The following is a 24,767-nucleotide window of genomic DNA, read 5'->3' as shown; positions in this document are numbered from 1 at the left end:
TTTATATTGGTTATTAACTATGAATTTGATTTTTAATATATTGATAATCACTTGTCAGTATGACTGATTTCCTTTTTTAATCCTTTCTTTTATTTTATGCATTTCACTGGAATTGAGATAGCCTTTTAAGACCTCACCATACTTCCCTCAAGTTATTTTTGGTTCACTTAAACTTTGATTCACTGAACTTCATTGTGTTATAAATTTATAACAATAAAGAATCAGGATATTTCATGTAACAGATGGTTTTTGTTCTGGGGAGCCACTAGAAATTATTGATAGCAATGCACATTTTCCCAAATGCATTCCATCTCATTTCCTTCTTTTTATTTAATTCTATTTGTAACTCACTGTTCAGATTCAATGCCTGTCCCAGATATAAATACTGATTTGCTAACATGATTGATTAACCATCAGAGTGCATGTCAAAGTCTAAAAAAAGAAGTCAGTCTGAATTATAGTTTTTCCTGTATGTTGTGTGTTGCTAGACTTATCTCTTTTGTGTAATCATGGATCTCACAGAGGAAATCCTTTAATATTCTACTTTTGAGAAATTACAATATCTTCTACAAATAGGAACATCTAAAGAATCTCTCCAACTATAGGGAATCCTTCTTGGGGACTCATAAGGAAAGAGTATGGTAAGGAATGGAATGGAGTCATCTAAAGCAGGGCTGTGTTTAGAAAATGAAGCAAGAATTCTTTGTTTTAAATTGTTTTCAGGGTACCTCAGCAGGAGTTTGTGGCCACTTATTCTCTGAAAATGGAAGTTTCCAATGAAGGATTTCAATCCATATATAACAAGAAGAACACACATCTCTCTCCTTCTAAAGCTTAATTTACTATTTCTACCCTGGGAATTTGTACATTAATTAACTAAGTGAAGATCAAAAAGAGCAACTTGACTAGTGAGAGCCAACAAGCTCAAGTCAAGTTCCTGAAGGGGATCCCTTTCATCTCTTTCTCTTTGATCTCTAGAGTGTGGTTGGTAGCTTTGGTAACTTTGATTGGATCATTTTGTCATCTCAGTTAGAGTCAGGTACAATGAATTATCCCTTTCTCAGTGAGATCACAATAATAAGGCATTAGTGTATTCAATTAAAGGGCTAAATTCTCCTTATGACCAGTTCAAATCACAGGCATTCAGAGTGGCCACACCATCTCAGCAGATGGGATAAACTAAGTTGAGGGTAACAACAGACCCAGACCTGCTGGTAAGTTAGGGGGACCAAGCATGTGAAGACTGAATGCAAATGAGAACAGCTTTTTCCAAAGACCATGAAGTCGGTTTAAGCTCTGTGGAGTGCTTAGAGCTTGGTTAGAGATCAAAGACACCAAAGTTATCCTTTGCATTTTATAACATTGCCAGTTGTCCTGACTTTGATCTTGCCAATGGATTTGCAATAACTCTGGAAGAGACAGTGAGGCTCATGACTTTGTGCAACTATGCCTCATTTAAATCCAGTTCACATGCAAGATATTACCCATGATGTCATTAGTTCTCTTCTAAATGAAGGGAAAACAAGCAATAACTATATTATTCTGTGCTTTTAATTTTTTTCATTGGCTTCCTATTGTCAGATGAATAACATATAAATGCCTTTGTCTAATATTCAAAGTTTCCCATAACTTAGGACCATATCATTTTTTCAGCTTTTTCTCATGTGACTTGATTCCATATACTCCATGTTCCAGGCAAACTAAAAAGCTCTTCTCTTCTTCTCATCATCACCTCACTTCCTATCTTTACTCAAACTACTCCCTTGCTCCTGGAATGTCTTTCCATTCCCCTTCTACTTAAAATCCTCCCCATCCTTCTAGATATAATTGAAGTATTTATTCCATGAAACATTTAGCAAAATCCTCTCCAACCTTCATTTGGAATTATCTTGACTAGCTTGACCTTCATATAATCCATTGTGTCTCTGACGCATTTATCCATATTCCACACCATATAAATATTTTTGTTATTATCAAGTGATTATTATATGGCCAGCGAAATATGCAACTGCTCAGAAGAATTAAAAAACTGAGTATCACAGAGGGGAAGTGCATGGTGGGTTTGACTAGGGTATAGTGAATAGCCAATGAGAAAGGCCATAGAAGAGCAGGAAAAATCAAAGAATTATACAATAGGAAGAAAAGATGGGTTAATCAGATGGCAAAAATGGGGGATTGCAGAGGGACAACCATAATGCTCCATTAGTGTTACTATAATATCTGGAGAAAGAGTCAGGCTTCCAGCATGTGAGGTGGATTCCTAAGGTTGAACATATGGCTGGATGCTTATTAGTTGTATAATCTTGAGCAAGTCACCTAATCTCGTTAAGCCTCAGTTTTCTCACCTGTACAATTCAAAGGTCTGACTAGATGCTTTATAAGAAACTCTAAATCTACATTCTTAAAATATAAGTAAGAAGGAGTCAGTAAGACCTGAGTTCAAATCTAGTCTCAGAACCTTACTAGATGTATGATCCTAGGTAAGTCACTTACCCCATTGCCTCAGTTTTCTCACTTGTAATAGAGAAGGAAATGGCAAACCACTCCAATATCTTTGCCAATAAAACTCCAAATAGAGACATGAAGGGTCATACATTACTAAACACCTGAGCAACAACAATTTTTAAAAAATAGATGAGTGTTTCAGGATTGGCAGATATGAAAAAGGTGCAACCTGTACCACTGGAGGTGACTCATGACTAGATGATATCAGAGATTCAAATATATCCATTATGTTCCATGTTCCATAATAATAACTGCCCCTCTTTCATCTTCCTCTGATGTGTCATCATGGCCTAAAGGCAAACCCAAGTTCTCCAGTTATGATAACGGAGCAAAAACCCTGGTAGCTACTTCTAAGCGTGGAACACTTTGAGTCCAAGCTCAGTGATAAGCCAAGTGTTTGTTATCTGAGGAATACCCTGGTGCTTAGGAGACATTCATATTCAGAAAACTGATCACAAAGTGAGAAATTCTTTTAGGCTGTTATTACTCTATTAAGGCAAATGAGCCTTGTAAGTTGCTGCAATGAAAAGAGGCCTTGCACAGATGAAATCATTGGTCCTGGAAGTATTGTGGTAATAATAGTTCACCTTGATGCAGGGCTTTATGCATCCTTCTGAGCTATGTCATGCAGGGATTATTATCCCCACTTTATAGATGAGGGAACTGAAGCCTAGACAGGTGAAATGACAAGGTCACACAACTAGTAATTATTGGAGTAAAAGAAGTGTGAGAATTAACCTCAGATTTTCCGATTACTGTAATTTCAGGATAAAGTCTTCATCTTTTCATCTTTGTGTGTTACAGAATCACTTATACAATCTACATCTTTATGAACAGTTGTTGAATAAAACTAAAATACTTTTCTGAGATAATCACATGACAGTTACCCTCCTTTCTTTTCCTTTCCATCTTCTTTCTGCCTATGTCTCTAGGTGTTTTCTTCTACCTGAGTTCTGCTGTGAACCCCATCATCTACAACCTGCTCTCTCACCGATTCCGTGCAGCCTTCGTAAATGTGATCTCTCCCTTGTGTAAGCACTGGCACGCAAAGCACTCTCTCAGTGGCCACTCTGCTCATCAGGACCTGCCATCTTGTGTCCTGCATCAGGAGTGCCATCTTGTAAATGAAGATGTTGATTCCACATTTTCTCACAAAACATCAATCCACAGCTCTCATTTGTCCACTATGCTCTGAACTCCACAGCCAAAGGTGACACATGGTGTCTTTGAGTGGCTGCATACCCAGGTGCCATGATCTTTATAACATTTAGAACTCAGTGTTAAGGAGTTCAATACTTACCATAAAGTTACATTTGATTTCCTGTTGCCTTCTCCTTTGAAAATGCTATTTTTTCTATGAGAAGATGGTTATTCTTTAATAAGGTAATGTGTTAAATCCATTAGTGGGAGTGGGCAGCAGAGAACCACCAACACTCCTTAATTAGTCACTGTTGTAAACAATAGCCAGGGCTGGTCCTGCAAATAATTTGTATAATTCAAACAGGCAAAGGTATGAGTTCACTGATCAAAAAAATTTCACTCCCAGTTCCAGGTATTTAGCTTCATCCCTCATATTTCAGTTTTCATGAAGCTCATATTCAGATGGAAATACCTCTGAAGAGGATTGTAACAAAGTTACAGACAAAATTTTGAAGATCTGTTAAGTTTTAGCCAAAATTGGACCCACAAAGACAAAAAGATAAGGGAGGCAGGATACCAGACAGATGAAATAATGAGAGAGAAGATAGTGACACTGAAAGAGCTAAAAGGTGCAAAAGATAAATTAGTGTGTGGGGATAATGAAATAATGGAAAGAGCTAAGTATCCAGAGAACTATGTTAAAATCCCAGCTCTGATGTTTACTGCTTTTGTGACCTTAGATAATTCATTTCATCTCTGCAAGTCTCAGTTTATTCTTCTTAAAAATGGGAGGAAAGAAATAATCTACTATCTATATCACGGGGATGTCAGAATCAAATGAGATAATATATGCATTTAAAAAAAAAAAAAAAAAGCTTTGTAATCCTGAAAGTGCTAGAAAATTAAGCACTACTCTACTACTTCTTTTTTTTTTGTTGCAAGTTTTAGGTGTCTCCCTAGGTTTCCCGGCAATCAGCCTCAGACCCAAAGCAGACAGTTTTGCCTGAATTTGTGCCCAAGGAGGATGTTTCCCCTAATTAATTCCCTATCAATCTGTGTCATCTGTGGATAGAGGAAAATACTGATTGATATAAGTAGTTCTCAAACTTAAAAGACCTGAGTTCTAGTCTCACTCTTCACTTATTATTTGATCCTGAAAATGTCACTCAGTTTCTCTACATGTAAAATGGGGTGTGTGGAAAGAGAGCAAAGTAATAATCTTTCAGAACTCTTCTGTCTTCAAATCCTAAGCACATGAGAAGAATTCAAGGATCTATTGTGCCTGCTTACATCCCGAAAGACACAAGGCATTATTGAACCTGGCCATAGACTGCAAATTGACATCTAATGATGTTTCTGCAACCCATTTAGGGTCTTGAGAAGCTCCATTCAGGAGAGCAGAAGGCCCTCACCATAGTGCGTTATCAGTATTTATGAACATCTATTAGATACCTGCTGGAAACAAGTCATTCTCAAAGTCCAGTTCCTATCTCTCCACTGAGGATTTTTCATGAATAGAGTAACACCCCTTGAAGAAATGGGAGATTTGATAAGTCTTCATTACTTCCTGATTCCCTTACCTCATATCACTCATTTCACTAAATTACAATCAAACCTCCATGCCCCATAATTTTTTTGAAAACAGGTTATGAAGATAGTCTTCATTTTGTCTTCATTTTATTTTTGTTGTTGTTGTTGTTAACAATTTAGTCTGAAGTTTCCTTGTTTTCAATTCTTTTTATTGAAAATCTTTCTGAAAGTTTTAAGTCACTTCCTACATTAACTAAAGCTGCTTGGATATTTTCCTTTGGCCATGAGATCATAGAAGGCCCCATTCTGATCATTCTGAGGTCCTTGTGTACAGCTAAAGATAAATATGGAGAAGTTAGAAGATTCTGAGATGAATATGGATGAAATCCATGATGCTCTGTGAAACTGTCTTCTTTTTCCCATAAAGTCTATGGTCTTGACTGGCATTCCAAATATCATTGGCATCCTTCTCCTAAAAACAGAATTCAAAGAACAGGAAAGTTAGAAAGACAAGTTGAATAAAATTAGAGTAGACTAATATATGAATTTACATTCATATAAAGTTTCATTCTTTTATTCAAAAACCAATGGTACAAATACATGTAATTTGTAGGGACATGTAATTGTGCAACAGTAGGTATACAAAAACTCTAGACTTTTGCTTAGTTCAGGCACAGAGAAGTTAGCAAAAAGATTCTTGTAGGATTCCACCCCCTCCCCTACTGCTGATATCCCTTGCCAAAAAAAAAAAAAAAAAAAATTCAAGCTCAGTCTGACTTAAAAGCATGATAGAGGTGATAACTATTTTTCTCTGTCTTTGTCAGATCTAATCTAGAGTATCATATTTGGTCTGGACACCACATTTTAGGAAGTATGTTGGAGGATCTTGAGAAGGATATCCAGCAGTAAACTTAAAATCAAAGCAAAAGAGAATTGACAGAAGGGATTAGCAGAGCATTTGCAGGGTGGAGAGAGATAATGTTAGCTGTCTTCACATATTTGAAGGGCTATTATATAAAAAGAGTTATGAGACTTTTTCTGGTTATTCCTCACCAGCAAGCCTATGACCAATAGAGGCCCTAGGGAAATGACATATAGAGGCAGATTTGGGGTCCATATAAACAAAAAGTTCTGAAAAGTTATAATTCTTTCAAAGCATAATAGGTTGCCTTTGGAGGAAGTGAGTTCTCTACCATTAGAATTCTTTAAGTGGAAACTGAATGACCACTTGCTGAAGCTGTTATAGATGAATTTACTGTTAAGCTAAGCATTGATCTCCAAGTTTGATTCCAACCCTTAGATTCTATGATTCTGTAGTAGATCATAAGGACACAGAATGGGAAATTAATAAGGATTCTCTGTATGGATACTCTTGATGAATCATTCCTACCGAGTACCCAGAACGGGACTCTCTGAACATAAGTTATATTTATTTTTGTCCTCACGGAACTTTCTTCTTTTTTATTTTATCTTAATTTTATTTACCTACATATACATTACATTTATTTTTTATATATTTCTACATGGATCATATTGGGAGAGGAAAATCAGAACAAAAAGGAAAAAAAGTGAGGGAAAAAAAAAACAGAAGAAAAACAAAAAGGTGAAAATAGTATACTTCAATCTGCATTTAGTTTCCATAGGTATCTCTCTGGATGTGGATGGCATTTTCCATACAAAGTTTATTGGAATTGCCTTCAATCACTGAATTGCTGAGAAGAACCAAGTCTATCATAGTTAATCATCACACAATCTTCTTGTTGCTGTGTACAGTGTTTTCCTAGTTCTGCTCACTTTACTCAGCATGAGTTCATTTAAATCTTCCCAGACTTTCTAACATCAGTCTGTTCATCATTTTTATAGAATAATAATATTCCCTTACTTTCACATACCATAACTTATTCATCCATTCCCCAATTGATGGGCATCCACTTACTTTCCAGTTCTTTGCCACCACAAAAAAAAAAAAAAAAAAAAAAAAAAAAAAAAAAAAAGAGCTGCTACAAATATTTTTGCACATGTGGATCCTTTTCCTCATTTATGATTGTTTGGGATACAGCCCCAGGCGTGGTACTGCTGGATCAAATGCTATGCACAATTTTATAGCCCTTTGGGCATAGTTCCAAATTGCTCTTCAGAATGGTTGGATCATTTCACAATTCCACCAACAATGCATCAGTATTCCAGTTTTCCCACAATCCCTCCAACATTTATCATTATTTTTTCCTGTCATCTTAACCAATATGATAGATATTAGGTGGTACCTCAGAGATGTATTAACTTGCATTTCTCTGATCAATAGTGATTTAGAGAACTTTTCATATGATTACAGATGGCTTTAATTTCTTCATCTGAAAATTGCCTATTCATATCCTTTGACCATTTATCAATTGGGAATGACTTGTGTTCTTATCAGTGTGAGTCACTTCTCTCTATGTATTTTAGAAATGATGCTTTTATCAGAGACATTGGCTGTAAAAATTATTTCCCATCTTCTTACTTCCCTTCTAATCTTGGCTGTATTGCTTTTGTTTTGGCAAATACTTTTTTTAATTTAATGTAATCAAAATTATCCGTTTTGAATTTCATAATGATCTTTAGTTCTTCTTTGATCATCAATTCCTCCCTTTTCCAATTATCTGATAGATATACTATCCCTTGCTCTCCTATTGTACTTTTAGTATCTTTTTACACCTAAATGTTGTACCCATTTTGATCTTATTTTGGTATGGGGTGTGAGATGTTGATTTGTGGTTAGTTTTTACCATATCATTTCCCTGGGTTCCCAGAAATTTTTGTCAAATAGCAAGTTTGTATCCCACAAGTTGGAGTTTATGAGTTTATCAAACAATAGATTACTATAGTCATTGATTATTTTGTCTTTTGTACTTAAGCTATTCCACTGATCTACCACTCTATTTCTTAGTCAGTACCAGATGATTTTGATGGCTGGTACTAATATTTGGTATTGCCAAATCACAAGCCTTTGCATATTTTTTCATTAATTGCCTTGATATCCTTGACCTTTTCTTTTGCCAGATGAATTTTGTTATTTTTTTCTAGCTCTATAAAATAATTTTCTGGCAGTTTGCTATGGAACTGAATAATTAGACTAATTTAGGTTGTACAAAAGCTATATCAAATACTTATATCAGCAGCAGAACCACATTCCAGTTTCATAGCCCTGGATAAGTTAAGGCCTCTGTTTCTTCATCTTCAAAATGAGGATATACTTGCCTTATAAGAGTTAAGACCATTTCAGAAAACATATATAAAGGACCTGGCAGCTTAGAAGGTGCAGGGGGCAGAATGTTAGATCTATAATCAGAAAGACTTGTCTTCCTAAGTTCAAATCTGCCTCAGACACTTACCAGCTATGTGACCTGAGCAATTCACTTAACCTTGTTTGCCTCAGTTTCTTCATCTATAAAATGAACTTCAGTATTTTTGCCAAGAAAATTCCAAATGGAGTCATGATGAATCAGATAAAAATGAAAAATGATCAAACAAAAGAACATGCCATGTAACATGCCAAGGAAATATAAAATCCTTTAAGGACATGAGTTGCTTTTGATGTTGTGATGTTGTGTTATCAGGTTGATACCTGAGTTTTCATTGGTCAAATTCATTTTAGTTTCCTTTTCAAAATGGTGAACTTTCACGTGCATCAATCTGGCATGCATGCATATAAAATTGTAAATTTCCAGAAGCTTGTGTCATTTCTCTGTAAATTATATGATCTATTTGTAAAATAAACATTTTCTCTCTGTGTGATAATTACAGGTCACAGAAAATGGTGATTATTTAGTTCATTGAAAAATATAGCCATTCAACAAGATCATTGGCACAGAGAGATCCTATTAACTATGAGTTGGTAATTATCCTGGAGGGAAAATGTTACCCTTGATGTGGTACATGAATATCTGCTTTCAGAGGAGCAAAAAATCCTTTTGTATGTATTCCCCCTATATTCATGATTACTTACAGAAATTATTCTTTAAACTTATTGTGTTTCTATAAATCTGTTATAAAGATCAAATGAAATAATATATGTAAAGTGTTCTACATACCTTAAAGCACTGTGTAAATGCTAGCCATTGTTGTTGTTGTCTATGTAGTTATAATATTAAAGATACCTTCCCCAAAAGTGAAAATCCAAGTTTCTGCTCATATTTCATCACTTGAGTGTTAGCTGTTATCTTTTTTTAGGGGACCTACTTTACTGCATGGATAAGAACCATAATTATTGTAATCTCCTCAATGTAAGCTCCTAAGAGCTTGCCTTGTTTCATCATCTGTTCTCCTTAGTGCCCATCATAATATTTTCCATATAGTAGCATTTAATAAATATTTAATGAATTAAATTTGATAAATTGAATTATGTAAATATATATTATTTCCTTTTATTTGACCACAAGCTTCTTGAAGGCAGAGACTATGTTTTTTACTTGGCTTGTTCTAGCCCAGTGCCCTAAACAAAGTAGAAATTTAATAAATTTTTGTCATCTAACTGAAGAAGTATTGCTTCTTATATTTTATCTTTCTGTGTTAAAATATGTGTATGTAATATACAAGTTCATTAATTTGTTCTACTAATAGAAAAAGATTTGTTTGATTTAGTGAGAAGCCCAAATAAAAGAGAACTTTAAAAAAATGCAATTATATTGTTTTCTAATGAATTCTGTAAATCAAATTCCATTAACAAGATACTAGTATTATTCTTTAGGGAACCTGCTTTAATGTGGCAACAAGAATAATAAATGAATGTCATTATTATAATATAGCTACGTGGTACAGTGCATAAGGTACAATACATAAGGTGCCAGAGTTGGAGTCAAGAACAAAGTCCAAGTACTGTCTCAGATGCAGTATGAACTGAAGCAAATCACTTAACTTTTTGATGCCTCAATTTCCTCATTTGTAAAATTTGTTGTTCAGTAGTTTCAGTTGTGTGGGGTTTTCTTCACAGAGAGACCAGAGATGAAGAAACTGAGGTAAACAAGGTAAGCAACTTGCCTCCGGTCCTACGGTTAGGAAGGATATGAGGCCAGACTTGAACTCAGGTCTCCCTGACTCCATGCCGGGTGCTCTATCCACTGCCCCCCACCCAGATGTCTTACCTAGACTCTGTACATCAGGAAGTGCTGAGAAACGTATTAGCCACATAACCTTGGGCAAGTCTCTTAATGCTATTTGCTTTAATTTCTTCCTCTCTAAATCGAGCTGGAGAAGGAAATGGCAAACCATTCTAATATTTTTGCCAAGAAAATTTCAAAAAAGAATCATGATGATCCAGACATAACTAAAACAACTAGACAATAGCAGTAACTCTAAGTTATGGCTAAAAAGGAAAACAGGTGATCATCATTGCCTGGCTCAGCACCCAACCTAACACCTGTTCCATCCACATTAGAACTCTTAAATCTTTAAAAGTTGTTTTCTTTACAGTATTGTTGTTATTGAGTAAATTGTTCTATCTCTGCTAACTTCATTTTGTATCTGTTAAATTTTCCCAACTTCTCTATAACCACTGTTTTCATCCTTTTTTCCCATACAATAATATTTTATTACATTCTTATAGTCAACAAGTCAATAGGCATTTGCTAAACATTTATTATATGCCAGACATTGTTCTACAAATACAAGCAAAAGAAAAGGCATCTTTTAACCTTAAGGAGCCTCCATTTTTAAAAAGGAATTGCCTTCTTTTCCAAGCTGTTGACTCTTTCTTGCATACCTCTCATTTCTTTTCTCATTTTTTGTTCTACTTCTCTTATTTGCTTTTTAAAATCTTTTATGAGCATTTCTAAGAAGCCTCTTTGGGCTTGAGACCAATTCGTATCACTCTTTGAGATTTCCTCTGTGGACATTTTGTCCCCATCTGAGTTAGTATTTTGGCCTTCCTTGTCACCATAGTAGCTTTCTATGGACAAGGTTCTTTACTGTTTCTTGCTCAATTTCTTTCCATTTCTTTTGATATGTCCTCTTTCTTTATTTTTATGGTCTAGTTCTGCTCCTAGGGCAAAGGGGGCACTATCCCAAACTTTCTGTGCAGCTCTGAGCCTTGGCTTTGAGCACAGGGATCCCTTGTGTTTGATAAAGGTAGCTTTATCGGCTCTTTCCAAGAAACAGTCTGGTTTCCCAGAACTTGCCTTCTGAGCTGGGACTGGGGACAGATGTACTGGTTTGGTCCACTAATGAGGCAGGACCAAGGGTCTCAATTGTTGATCTGTTGTGATTATGACTCTCTAATTGGTTTTCCCAGACTCTAAGCTGGGTTGAACACCCCTTTCATCCAAGTGAGTCTGACTTTTCTTGAAGTTTTTCCATCTATCTTGAACCAGATAATGGTTTTATTCCATCAGACTTTCATATGGGGTTTTTGAGGTAAACTAGAAGAGCTCAAGCAGCTTCCTGGCTTAACTTTGCCATCTTGGCTCCACTCCCAGAACAGAGGAACCTCCATTTTAATATGAGAATACTACATGCAAAAGAAAGCCAGAAAGCAAGGTATGGGAGTAGAGATAGTTTCCTGGCATTAGAAAGGAAGGGAATAGTGACAGCATTCAGAGAGTAAAAAGCAGAGGTGGAAAATGAATTAAAAGATGGCAAGCATAGGCCGTTTCTCAAAGTAGAGTTTCCAAGAGGTTCTTACGAAACATCTCCTGTCCTGTTCAATATACTTGGTTTTAATTATTTCTAATATTATTTTGACATCATGAATTATAAAGATGATTTGAGGACATGTTTCCTATTGTTTATCCTAAATATCAAACTTACTAATTATTACTGACTCTGGGCCTATATTTCCTCTTCTTTAAAATAAGGTTCTTAGACTAAATATTCTCTAAGATTCTTTCCAATTCTAAATTTTTTGAGCATTTTGCCAAGTGGAAGAAATCAGAGCAACAGGAAAACTGGAAAAAGAAGATGGATATTCTGAGATAGATAAGGCATAACTAAATTGGGTCTCAAAATGAATTGAACTGGACTGACTTTTGAGATTCCTTTTAGTTATATCATTACACCCATGGATAGGGGAATGGTTATATCAATTGTGGTACATAAAGGTAATGAAATATTACTATACTATAAGAAATCATAAATATAAAGACTTCAGAGAAATATATAAAGACTTATCTGAAAAAAATAGAAAAAAAAAAAAAAGACTTATCTGAAGTGCTCCAAAGTGAAGTAAGCAGGACCAGAATAATGGTTACCATGATTTAAATGGAAAGATATTGAAAATCACAATAGAATTTTGTGTAATTATAATTACTAAGTTTTAACCAGAGAAAAATATCAGAAAATTCCTTCCATTTATCCTTTTAAGTGATAAAAGATGATATTTTTAAAAAACTATCTAAAAACTGTAAGAGTTCATTTTTGCTGAACTGTTTTCTTTTCCTTTTTTTTATTCTTAGTTACAAAAAAACGAGTTTCTGAGTACAGTAGGGACATTTTGGATAATTTAAAATATGACATGAATTATAAATCTAATTAATAATCTGTTTCAAGATTTCATATCTTAAAATAAGTGAATTAGGTAGTTTTAATTACATTTTAAAAGAATAGTAATGAGTGAGATCTGATCTACTATTTGGTTAATTAATACATTGTCATGATTATGTATTAAAAGATGCCTTCAGGCACAATTTAAAGATAAGGGTGAGAGTGAAAAGGACTGAAGATGGACAAGAACAAAGTTGACTTCCTACTCATAGAAAATTGGCTTACCATTTCTACTCATCTAGAGCCATCAACATCTGAAGTCTAAGACAATGATTCATGGTCATGTGAGAGCAACTAGCATAATTATCTTGAAATACCTAATTGCAGAAGTCCTTGAACTGCTAGGAAATGCATGAAAAGATTGTAAAGTGATACAAGTGATAAAGTCAAGTTGGCAAAGTACATAGAACATTCCAACCAGACTCTTCCAACATTATTCAAACTTCAGGCTTTTTCCTTGGTGATATTTTCACAGTTAACTCTGGGGACCTGTAAATTTTCAATGCTTTCAAAAGTGGTAGGATCCAAGAAGATGTGTGGTGTCTGCTTTACTGGTTCATGATTTGATTTTTAACAGGCGAGGACCCTACTTCTTTATAACATAAAAGAAAGTACTTCAGGCATTCTTTCATTTCATCCTGTTCATCCTCAGAAGTGTTTTGGTACTGACACCTCCCCCAATATGCCCTCTCTTTTACCATCCTCTGCCCTTCCCATATCCCATTCCCCTTCTACTTTCCTATAGAGTAAGACAGATTTCTATATGCATATTGAGTGTGTTTGCTACTACCTCTTTGAGGCAATTCTGATGAATATAAGGTTCGCTCACTCCCCTTCTCTTCCCCCTCTTCCCCTACACTATAAAAGTTTTTTTTTTTTTGCCTCTTTTTATGGCAAATAATTTACACTATTCCATCTTTCTCTTTCCCTTTTCTCATCTCTTTATTTTATCTTTTAGATATTATCCCTTCATATTCAACTCACACCTGTGCCTCTGTCTATATATACTCCTTCCATCTGCCACAATAATGAGAAAGTTCTAATGTGTTACAAGGGTCTTCCTTCCATTCAAGATTATAAATAGATTGTAACAGCCCTTCAAGGAACTGAAAACTGAGTAGGTGACTATCAGGTGGAGAATGGAGAAGTTATGGTATACGAATATTGTGGAATATTATTATTGTATAGGAAATAACCAGCAGGATGATTTCAGAAGCCTGGAGAGACTTACATGAACTGATGCTAAGTGAAGTGAGCAGAACCAAGAGAATATTGTATGTGTCAACAATAAGATTATATGATGATCAGTTCTGATGTATGTGGCTCTTTTTAACAGTGAGGTGACTCAGGCCAATTCTAATAGATTTGTGATGGAGAAAGCCACCTGCATCCAGAAAGAGGACCGTGGGGACTGAATGTGGATCACAACATAGTATTTTCACCTTTTTGTTGCTGTCTGCTTGCTTTTTTTCTCTCTCATTTTTTTTTCCTTTTTGATCTGATCTTTCTTTGGCAGCATGAGAATTGTGGAAATATGTATGGAAAAATTGCACATGTTTAACATATATTGGATTACTTGCCATCTGAGGGAGGGAATGGAAGGAAAGGGAGAAAAAAATTTGGAACACAGGTTTTACAAGATGAATGTTGAAAACTATTTATGCATATATTTTGAAAATTAAAAGTTTTTAAAAAATAGATCCCTTATGATATCCCTTTCCTAATTATCTTCTTATACTTCTCTTCTGTATTTGCATATCAAATTTTCTATTCAACTCTGGTCTTTTCATTAAGAATGCTTGAAAATTCTATATTTCATTGAATTTCTACATTTTCTTTCAAGGGTTATACTTAGTTTTACTGACTAGGTGATACTTGGTTGTAATCCTAGCTTTGTTGCTCTCCATAAGATTAAGTGGGGCTGCATGGGCATGGCCTGCACAGGGATGGCCTGCTCAGAGATTGCACGATAACTCCTAACCTGGTGTTACAGATTTTTTTTTTTTGCTGACCTCCTAAGTTGTCTTTAGTAGGAAAATGTTCTACTCCATCATTTGGCGTTCTAATGCACCAAAATTTGTTTGGAATCATTATTTAAAGGATTTGGAGTCGTTTGAGGGATAGGTTGGGTAAGTTCCTGCCTTTACTCTGCCATCTTAGCTCTCTCTCAGAGCTCAATAATTAAAAAAAAAAAAATGGAAAGACTTCAGGGAAGAGAAGAATAAATAGAACAAAGAGAACACTGTATATAGTAAGAGCAATATTGCTTTAAGAATGACTTTAAATGAATACATTATTTTTACCTATCACAAATAGTTGAATAAACTATGAAGAACATATGAAGAAAGATGCTATTAACATCCAGAAAAAGAACTGATAAATAAAATGATGTATGATTTTACATATATACCTATTTGTTTCTAATGGTAACCATTTCTAGGGTAGGGTCAGGGATAAGAAGAAAAAAAAATTATTTGATAATTATGTTGCACATTTGAAAGAAATGCCAAAAGTTGTACATAGTAGATTTACAGTTTCATATCTAATCATCTTTTTTATTGTACTATGTCATAGAAATTTTTTATTCCATAAATTTAAAATAATATATGTATGAAAAAGAAGAAGGTCAAAGGAAAAAAATATGTCATGTTTAGGTATGATATGGCCAAAATTGTCACAGTAAAAGCTGAGTCATTGATCAGACAAGGTGATAAACCCCATGAGCTCTAAATTAAAATGCTATTAGTGTAGTGAGGAAAAATAAGGCCCAGAATATTATTTCTCTCACTGGTCAAATGTTAAGAGACCTAAAGCCCAATCCTGAGTATACTGTACTACATCATATTCTGTAAACAATATTGGGGATCTTTTTTTCCCTCCAGAAAACCAAGTTTTCTCTTTTAAAAAAGGATATAGATGAATTAGTGGAAAGGCCAAAATAATTCCCTTCATACTATGACATTCTAAGGTTTAAGTACCTTTCCAGTTTTCATCAAGATCCCTTCCAGTTCTATTAATCAATAATCTTCCAAACATTTAGGATCCACACAGACATAGAGTATTTCATGTCTTTATTTGGAAGACAATGGCATTTTCCTTTCTCCATTCCATTTTTTAAAAATAATTTATATGCCCACTTGGAGGGAACAAAGCATCTCCCTAATATCTTTAGGGAGTGCTTAGTGCTTCCCTTTTTGAGCACATTTGACTATAGTAATGATATAATCAGCAATACTTAGTTCATTAGAGCGTTGAAGTCTTCAATTGCTCTGGGAGATCATAAAAAACAACTATTTGTTTCACATAATTCTTACTTTTATTTGTGCACAAGATGAAATTGTGAGAAATAGAACAAAAGAGATAAATGCATATAGTAACCTCTCTTCTTTGTAGCAGCATGCTTAGAAAGGGAAGAACTATGGATTCCCTAAAAATATTGGGAAAATGCTTTGCTTGTCCCAAGTGGACGTACAAGTTATTTGGGGGAGCAGAAAGAAGAGGAATGTACAAAAGATAATGCTGCTGTCTTCTAAATAAAACATAAAATGTGCATATACTACTTTTTTCTTGAATTTTTAGTAGCCTAAATCTGCCTAGTATTACAATCAGGGGAAAATATATGTCTTCAATGAATCTTTCAGACATTCCAGAAAAACAGTGAAAAGAGATTTAAATTTAGAATTATATCTGGGTTCGTGTTCCATCTATCTACAAGAAATTTCACTTTTTTAAGCCTCCATTTTTTTCATCTTAAAAATGAGTCATGAATACCTGTTTTGCCAACTTCATAGCATTGTAGCTAGAAACTCACTTTGCAAATTGTAAAGTCATATAGAATCATCATTATCATTATCATTACTATTTCAATCAGGCTCCCAGCTTTCATTAAATGAATTAAATTTACCTAATCAAATGAATTAAATTATGTAAGAATGAATTAAGTTAATTAAAATCACCTAAGACAATGAGAGTGATGATGATGATGATACCTAATATCTATAGAACACTTTAAATTTTCTTTTTTCTTAAAGCTTTTTATTTTCAATACATATGCATAGATAATTTTCAACATTCATTCCTACAAAACCTCTTGTTCCAAATTTTTTTCTTCCTCCCTTCCTCCACCTCTTCCCCAGATGGCAAGCATCCAATGCATATTAAATGTGCAATTCTTTTTTTTTAATTGTAGTAACTTTATTTATTTTTAATATACATTGCTTTATGAATCGTGTTGAGAGAAGAAAATAAGAACAAAAGGGAAAAACCATGGGAGAGATTTTTTTTAAAAAACAGATAAAAGAACATAGCATGTGTTGATTTACATAGTATTCTTAGATCTTTTTCTAGGTGTGAATAGCATTTTCTGTCCAAAATCTATCTATTTTGTATCACTGAATTACTGAGAAGAACCAAGCCTTTCATAGTTGATCATCATACATTCTTGCTTGTTTCACTCAGCATCAGTTCATGTAAATATTTCAAGGCCTTTCTATAATCAACTTGTTCATCATTTTATATAGAACAATATTTCATTACCTTTATGTACAACAGCTTATTTAGCCATTCTCCAATTGAGCATCTACTTCTTTTCCAATTCGTTGCTACCACAAAAAGAGCTGTTCCAAACATTTTGCACATGTGGATCCTTTTCCCTCCTTTATGATTTCCTTAGGATACAGACCCACTAATGGCACTGCTGGGTCAAAGGGCATGCACAGTGTTATAGCTCTTTGGGCATAGTTCCAGAATGCTCTCCAGAATAGTTGGATCATTTCATAACTCCACCAACAATGCATTAGTGTCTCAGCTTTCCTAATCCCCTCCAATATTTAACATTATCTTTTCCTATAATCTTAGTCAGTCTGAGGGGTGTGAGGTGGTACCTCAGAATTGTTTTCATTTGCATTTCTCTAATAAATAGTGATTTAGAGCATTTTTCACGTAACTATAAGGCTTTAATTTTGTCATTTGAAACTTGTCTGTTCATATATTTTGACCATTTATCAATTGGGGAATAAACATGTGCAATTCTTCCATACCTATTTCCACAATCATCATGTTGTACAATAAAAATTAGATCAAAAAGGGGAAAAAAATGAGAGAGAAACAAAAAGCAAGCAAACTTCAACAAAAAAGTGAAAACACCATGTTGCAACAAACCCTCAGTCCCTAAATCTTCTCTCTAGGTGCAGTTGGCTCTCTTTATCAGCAGACCATTGGAACTGGCTTGAATCACCTTGCTGTTGAAAAGAGCCCCATCCGTGAGAACTGATCATTGTATAAACTTGCTGTTGTTGTGTGGAGGGCTGAAATTCTTGAATCGATGCACTGAGCTCAGGACAGCGGAGCACTTGAGGATAACTACAGATTGGACAATACTATGGGCATATGCTTGGAAAATGGCCCTTCCCACTATCCTGTGCTGGCTCAATGATTGGTGTACACAGAGGATTGTAGGAGGGACTAGGGGGTGGAGTAAGACTAGCCAGGGTCACTTTGGCGGTAAATGAGAAAGAAGGTGGTCCTGGAGATTCTCTTCCATCCCCTTCACTTCTAACCTAAAGACCAAGAATAAAGACTAAGGACTTTTGCTTATCCTGACTCTGGCTAATTCTAAGGTATCCAGGGTGCTAATGCAGGCATCACATTGTTGTGTACAATGTTCTCCTGTTTCTACTCACTTCACTCAGCTTCACTTCATGTAAGTCTCATTTTTTATAAAACAATAACATTCCATAACATTCATATACCATAACTTATTCAACCATTTTCTAGCCATGGGCATCCACTCAGTTTTCAATTCCTTGTCACTACAAAAAGGGCTGCCACAAACATTTTTGCACAAGTGGGTCTTTTTCTCTTTTTTATGATCTCTTTGGGATACAGACCCAGTAGAGAAAATGCTGGATTAAAAGGTATACACAGTTTGATAGCTCTTTCGGTATAGTTCCATCTTGCTCTCCAGAGTTAGTCTATAATACCACCAATAATGTATTAGTGTTGCAATTTTCCCACATCCCCTCCAACATTCATCATTATTTTTTCTATCATCTTAACCAGATGTGTAGCGGTACCTCAGAGTTGTCTTAATTTACATCTCTTTGATCAGTAGTGATTTAGAGCATTTTTTCACATTGACTAGAAATAGTTTTAATTTCTTCATTTGAAAATTGTTAATCTCCTTTGATCATTTATCAGTTGTAGAATGATTTGTATTATTATAAATTTTAGTCAATTCTCTATATATTTTAGAAATGAGGCCTTTATCAGAACCCTTGGATGTAAAAAAAAAAAAAGTTTCCCAGTTTACTGCTTTCTTTCTAATTTTGTCTGCTTTGGTTTTGTTTGTACAAGAACTTTGCACCTTAATATAATCAAAATTATCCATTTTTCTTTCTATAATGTACTCTAGTTCTTCTTTGGCCACAAATTCCTTCCTTCTCCACACATCTGAGAGGTAGATTATCTTTTGTTCTTCTAATTTCCTTATGGCATCACCCTTTATGTCTAAATCTTGAACCCATTTCAACCTTATCTTGGTATAGGGTGTTAGATGTGGGTCAATGACTAGTTTTCTGCCATACTAATTTCCAATTTTCCCAGCAATTTTTGTCATATAGTGAGTTCTCATCCCAGAAGCCCAGGTCTTTGGGTTTATCAAACACTAGATTGCTATAGTCACTGACTTGTGAACCTAACCTATTCCACTGATAGATTATTTTGTTTCTTAGCCAGTACCAAATGGTTTTGATGACCACTGCTTTATAATATGGTTTTAGCTCTGATATTGCTAGACCACCTTCATTTGCATTTTTTCATTAATTCCCTTGAAATTTTTTTACCTTTTGTTCTTCTAGATGAACTTTGTTATTATTTTTTCTAGGTCTGTAAAACAGTTTTTTGGGAGTTTGATTAGTATGGCACTAAATACATAGATTAATTTAGGTAGAATTGTCATCTTTGCAAATATTATCTCATTTGATCTTCACAACTATTGTGCAAGATAGGTATTATTATCATCTATTTTATAGATGAAGAAATTGAGGCACACTGAAGTTACATGACTTGTCCAGGGTCCCAAAATTAATAAGAGTCTGAGGCTATATTTGAAATCAGGATTTCTTGACCATTTACCGTGCCTCCTAGTTATCTAATTTGAATTAATCAACAAGATGAGTTCCTATCACTTGTTAAGTACTGAGTTGGGTACTGGGAATAAAAAACAAAATGGAAAGGAACTCTTAACAGCTGCAACTATTTAGATAAGAGGGAAAAGAGGAAATGAAAGGACAACCAGGAAAAGCCTCTTACAGAAGATAGTGCCTGAACATAAACTATGGATTCCAACTAGCAAAGATGAGAAGATTCCAGGTATGGAGGCATAACCATTGCAAAGGCATAGATACAAAAGATGGAATATTATGTGTGAGAAACAGCAAGTGAACCAGAATGACTGGATCATAGACATGGAGTTGAGAATTGAACAAGAAAATGGGAAAGGGTTGCATATGCAGGGTTGCATAAGGCTTTAGGTGCCAGAGGAGTATAATGATACTATGTCAGAAGTTCTCAAAGTATGGTTCAGGAACCCTAAAATTATTTCAGGAGATACACAAGATCAAAACTATATTTATTATAATACTATAATACTCTTCCTTTTTCTGAAGTATATTTGTGTGATGCTAGATTTTCTACATTTTTTAACCAAAACAACATACCATAAGGTTTTAAATGCAGAAGCAGATATGAAGATCCAACAGCATTCTTTTAAGCCAGACATTTAAAATATTTGCAAAAATAATAATAATAACAATGCTATTCCTTATTAAGCTTTTTGGGGGAAATAAAAGGTTTTTATTTAAAAATGTTATTTATTACTCTGCAATTATTATTGTCCTATCAATGATGATGAGATATCTTGCAAGACAGAACATTTCAAGGTCATCATAGCCCTATAGTCCAAAAAGATTTTAAATAAATTTAAATCAGTTTTCATTTTTAATGTCAATAAATACAATCTATATAAATAAAAATGTTTTCACTGTTTTTGTTGTTGAATTTAACATATGTTAAATCCAATATATGCATACATATTTATACAATTTTCATGCTGCATAAGAAAAAAGAGAAGCAAAATAAAATGCAAGCAAACAACAAAAACAGTGAAAATGTTATGTTGTGAACCATGCTCAGTTCCCACAATCCTCTCTCTGGATATAGATGACTCTCTTCATCACTGAACAATTGGAACTGGTTTGAATCATCTCATTGTTGAAGAGAGCTATGTCCATCAGAATCGATCATTGTATAATTTTGTTGCTGCCGTGTGTAATGATTTCTGATTCTGCTCATTTCACTTAGCATCAGTTCATGTAACTCTCTCCAGGCCTTTCTGAAATCATCCTGCTGGTCATTTCTTACAGAACAATAATATTCAATAACATTCATATACAATAATTTATTCAGCCATTCTTCAATTGATGGGCATCCATTCAATTTCCAGTTTCTTGTCATTACAAAAAGGGCTGCCACAAACATTTTTGCATATGTAGGTCTGTTTCCCTCCTTTAAGATCTCTTTGGGATATAAGCCCAGTAGAAACACTGCTGGATCAAAGGGTATGCACAGTTTGATAACTTTTTGAGCATAGTTCCAAATTGCTCTCCAGAATGGCTAGATTCATTCACAATTCCACCAACAATGTATTAGTGTCCCAGTTTTCCCACACCTCCTCCAACATTCATCATTATCTTTTTCTTGTCATCTTAGCCAATCTGACAGGTGTGTAGTGGCATCTCAGAGTTGTCTTAATTTGCATTTCTCTGATCAACAGTGATTTGGACCACCTTCTCATATGACTAGAGATAGTTTTAATTTCTTCATCTGAAAATTGTCTGTTCATATCTTTGACCATTTATCAATTGGAGAATAGCTTGAATTCTTATAAATTTGAGTCAATTCTATTTTAGAAATGAGGCCTTTATCAAAATATTTGAATGTAAAAAGGTTTTCCCAGTTTATTGCTTCCCTTCTAATCTTGTCTGCATTAGTTTTGTTTGTACAAAAACTTTTTAACTTGATATAATCAAAATTATCTATTTTGTGATCAATATCGATCTCCAGTTCTTCTTTGATCACAAATTCCCTCCTCGCCCACAGATCTGAGAAGTAAACTATCCTCTGTTCTTCTAATTTGTTTAGAATATCGTTCTTTATGTCTAGATCATGAACCCATTTCGACCTTATCTTGGAATACGATGTTAGGTATGGGTCAACACCTAGTTTCTATCATACTAGTTTCCGATTTTCCAGCAGTTTTTGTCAAATAGTGAATTCTTATCCCAAAAGCTGGCTTCTTTGAATTTGTCAAACACTATATTGCTATAGTTTTTGACTATTTTGTCCTGTGAACCTCACTATTCCACTGATCAACTATTCTATTTCTTAGGCAGTTCTAAATGGTTTTGATGACTGCTGTTTTATAATGTAGTTTTAAATTTGATACAACTAGGCAACCTTCATTTACATTTATTTTTCATTAGTTGCCTTGAAATTCTTGATCTTTTGTTCTTCCATATGAATTTTGATGTTGTTTTTTTCTAGATCAATATAATAGTTTCTTGGGAATTTGATTGGTATAGCACTAAATAACTAGATTAGTTTAGGTAGTATTGTCATCTTTATTATATTTGCTTGACCTATCCAAGAGCACTTGATATTTTTCCAGTTGTTTAGTTGTTTTTGTGTGGAAAGTGTTTTGTAGTTTTGCTCATATAGTTCTTGACTTTCCCTTGGCAGATAGATTCCCAAATATTTTATACTATCAACAGTTATTTTAAATGGAATTCCTCTTTATATCACTTGTTGTTGGATTTTGTTAGTGATATCAAAAAAATGCTGATGAATTATGTGGATTTTTTTGTATCCTGCATCTTTGCTTAAAGTTGTGGATTATTTCTAATAGTTTTTTAATTGATTCTCTAGGGTTCTCTAAGTATACTATCATATCTGCAAAGGAGTGATAATTTGGTTTCCTCATTACCTACTCTAATTCCTTTAATCTCTTTTTCTTCTCTTATTGCCAAAACTAGCATTTCTAATACAATATTGAATAGTAATGGTGATAGTGGGCAATCTTATTTCATCTTTGATCTTATTGGGAATGGTTCCAGTTTATCTCCATTACATATGATGCTTGCTGGTAGTTTAAAATAGATGCTACTGACTATTTTAAGGAAAATTCCATTTATTCCTATACTCTCTACTGTTTTTAATAGAAATGGGAATGGGACTGATTGGATGAAGTATTTCTCAGTATTGTCACATGATCCCTGTTCCCAGAACTTTGGACCTTGAGAGAAGTTATTTTATTCTCTGGAGGAATGGACTTTGAACCTGAGATAGAGGAAGTTGCAAGAAGTGACATGACCTGTGGGAGGCAGCCAGCATTAGTGATCATTGGTCAAGGATGGTTACATCTTTTTAGTCTATCCAATGAGAAGGCTCAAGTCTTTTGCTTTTAAACCCTGGACAAGCAGGAAGCAGGTCAGGTTCCAGGAGCACATGGCGGGAGCATGGGATAACTCCTAGGTGTGTGTCTGGGCCTCTCCCTGCAGGGATTAAATAAATGCTTTCTCTTTATACCTGATGATGTCTCTGATTAGTTAATTGGATTGGGAAGGGGTCTTGCACCCAACCTGTCCCACACAAATGGATGTTGGATTTTATCAAATTTGCTTTGGTTACTAATATAGTCAATTATGCCAATATTTGAACCAGCCCTGCATTCCTGGTATAAATCCTACTTGGTCATGGTGTATTATCAGGGGGATGATTTTCTGCAATCTCTTTGCTAATATTTTATTTAAGATTTTTTCATCAACATTCATTAGGGAAATTGGTCTATAATTTTCTTTCTTGTTTTCATCCTACCTGGTTTAGGTATCAGTACCATGTCTGTATCATAAAAGGAACTTGGTAGGAGTCCTTTTCCAATTTTTTCAAATAGTTTCCAATATTGGAGTCCATTTTTCTTTAAATGTTTGGTAGAATTCACATATAAATCCATATGGCCCTAGAGATTTTTTTCCTTAGGGAGTTGATTAATAGCTTGCTCTATTTCTTTTTCTAAAATGGGACTTTAAATAATTTATTTCCCCTTCTGTTAATCTGGGCAATCTATATTTCTGTAGGTATTCCTACAATTCTTAAAGATCTGAAAATTAGAGTCTTAATTGATCAAAGATGGACAGAAGCAGCTACACCCAGAGAAAGAACACTGGAAATGAATATAAACTGCTTGCATTTATGTTTTTCTTCCCGGGTTATTTATACCTTCTGAATTCAATCCTCCCTGTGCAACAAGAAAACTGTCTGGTTCTGCACACATATATTGTATCTAGGATATACTGCAACCCATTCAACATGTAAAGGACTCTTGCCATCTGGGGGAAGGGGTGGAGGGAGGGAAAAAATCGGAACAGAAGTGAATGCAAGGGATAATGCTGTAAAAAATTACCCTGGCATGCGTTCTATCAATAAAAATTTTTTTAAAATCTGAAAATTATCTGTTCATATCCTTTGACCATTTATCAATTGAAGAATGGCTTGAATTCTTAGTTATAATTCTTAGTAAGATTACCCATGGTAAAGAGTTTAGAGTCATATATTTATTAAAGCTGTAGTAGACAGCATCTGAAAGAGTCAGCCAGGATGGTGATCAAATCTCTAAAATTCCTTCAAGATTGTTTCTTAATCCTACATCTCAAATTAGCCTCCCATGCTAGTCTCATTAGTCTTATCATCTATGTCTGATAGGAGGGTGTGTTAATTCCCCCAACTGCCAGTTCCTCTCCTAAATCCAAATTAGTTTGAATCTGTATATATTTTAATTTATTATTTATAAGTATACATATTATTGCTCCTGATAGAATATCAGATTACAGACTTTTTTACCCCCACAGAAGAAATGAAGGAGTTTGGCAAATAACAGATATTTCATAACTGCTTTTGGGTGATTGGGTTTTTTAATTAGCTGTTTTAAATGTCTCTGAAAATCTACCTACTTAAACAAGTATCCA

At 34.5% G+C, this 24,767-nt stretch overlaps 1 protein-coding gene across 4 annotated transcripts in view; it reads left to right on the top strand.

Moving 5' to 3' along the window:
• Window positions 1-24,767, top strand: part of NMUR2 (neuromedin U receptor 2) — a 69,550-nt gene that overhangs the window by 9,324 nt on the left and 35,459 nt on the right. For 2 of the 4 annotated variants that reach the window (XM_051978753.1, XM_051978751.1), the window contains exon 4: window positions 3,438-3,798. The exons of the other annotated variants lie outside the window; for them this stretch is intronic. In XM_051978753.1, the coding sequence (XP_051834713.1) occupies window positions 3,438-3,700 (263 nt within the window). In that variant the 3' untranslated portion in view covers window positions 3,701-3,798. Of the gene's footprint in view, window positions 1-3,437; window positions 3,799-24,767 lie in introns of those variants that run through there. 4 annotated transcript variants of the gene reach the window in all.

This window comes from Antechinus flavipes, chromosome 2 (assembly GCF_016432865.1).
Source record: "Antechinus flavipes isolate AdamAnt ecotype Samford, QLD, Australia chromosome 2, AdamAnt_v2, whole genome shotgun sequence".
NCBI classification, from domain to species: Eukaryota; Metazoa; Chordata; class Mammalia; order Dasyuromorphia; family Dasyuridae; genus Antechinus; species Antechinus flavipes.
Note: the sequence above shows the minus strand (reverse complement) of the source record. Positions and strands in the feature narration are given on the sequence as shown.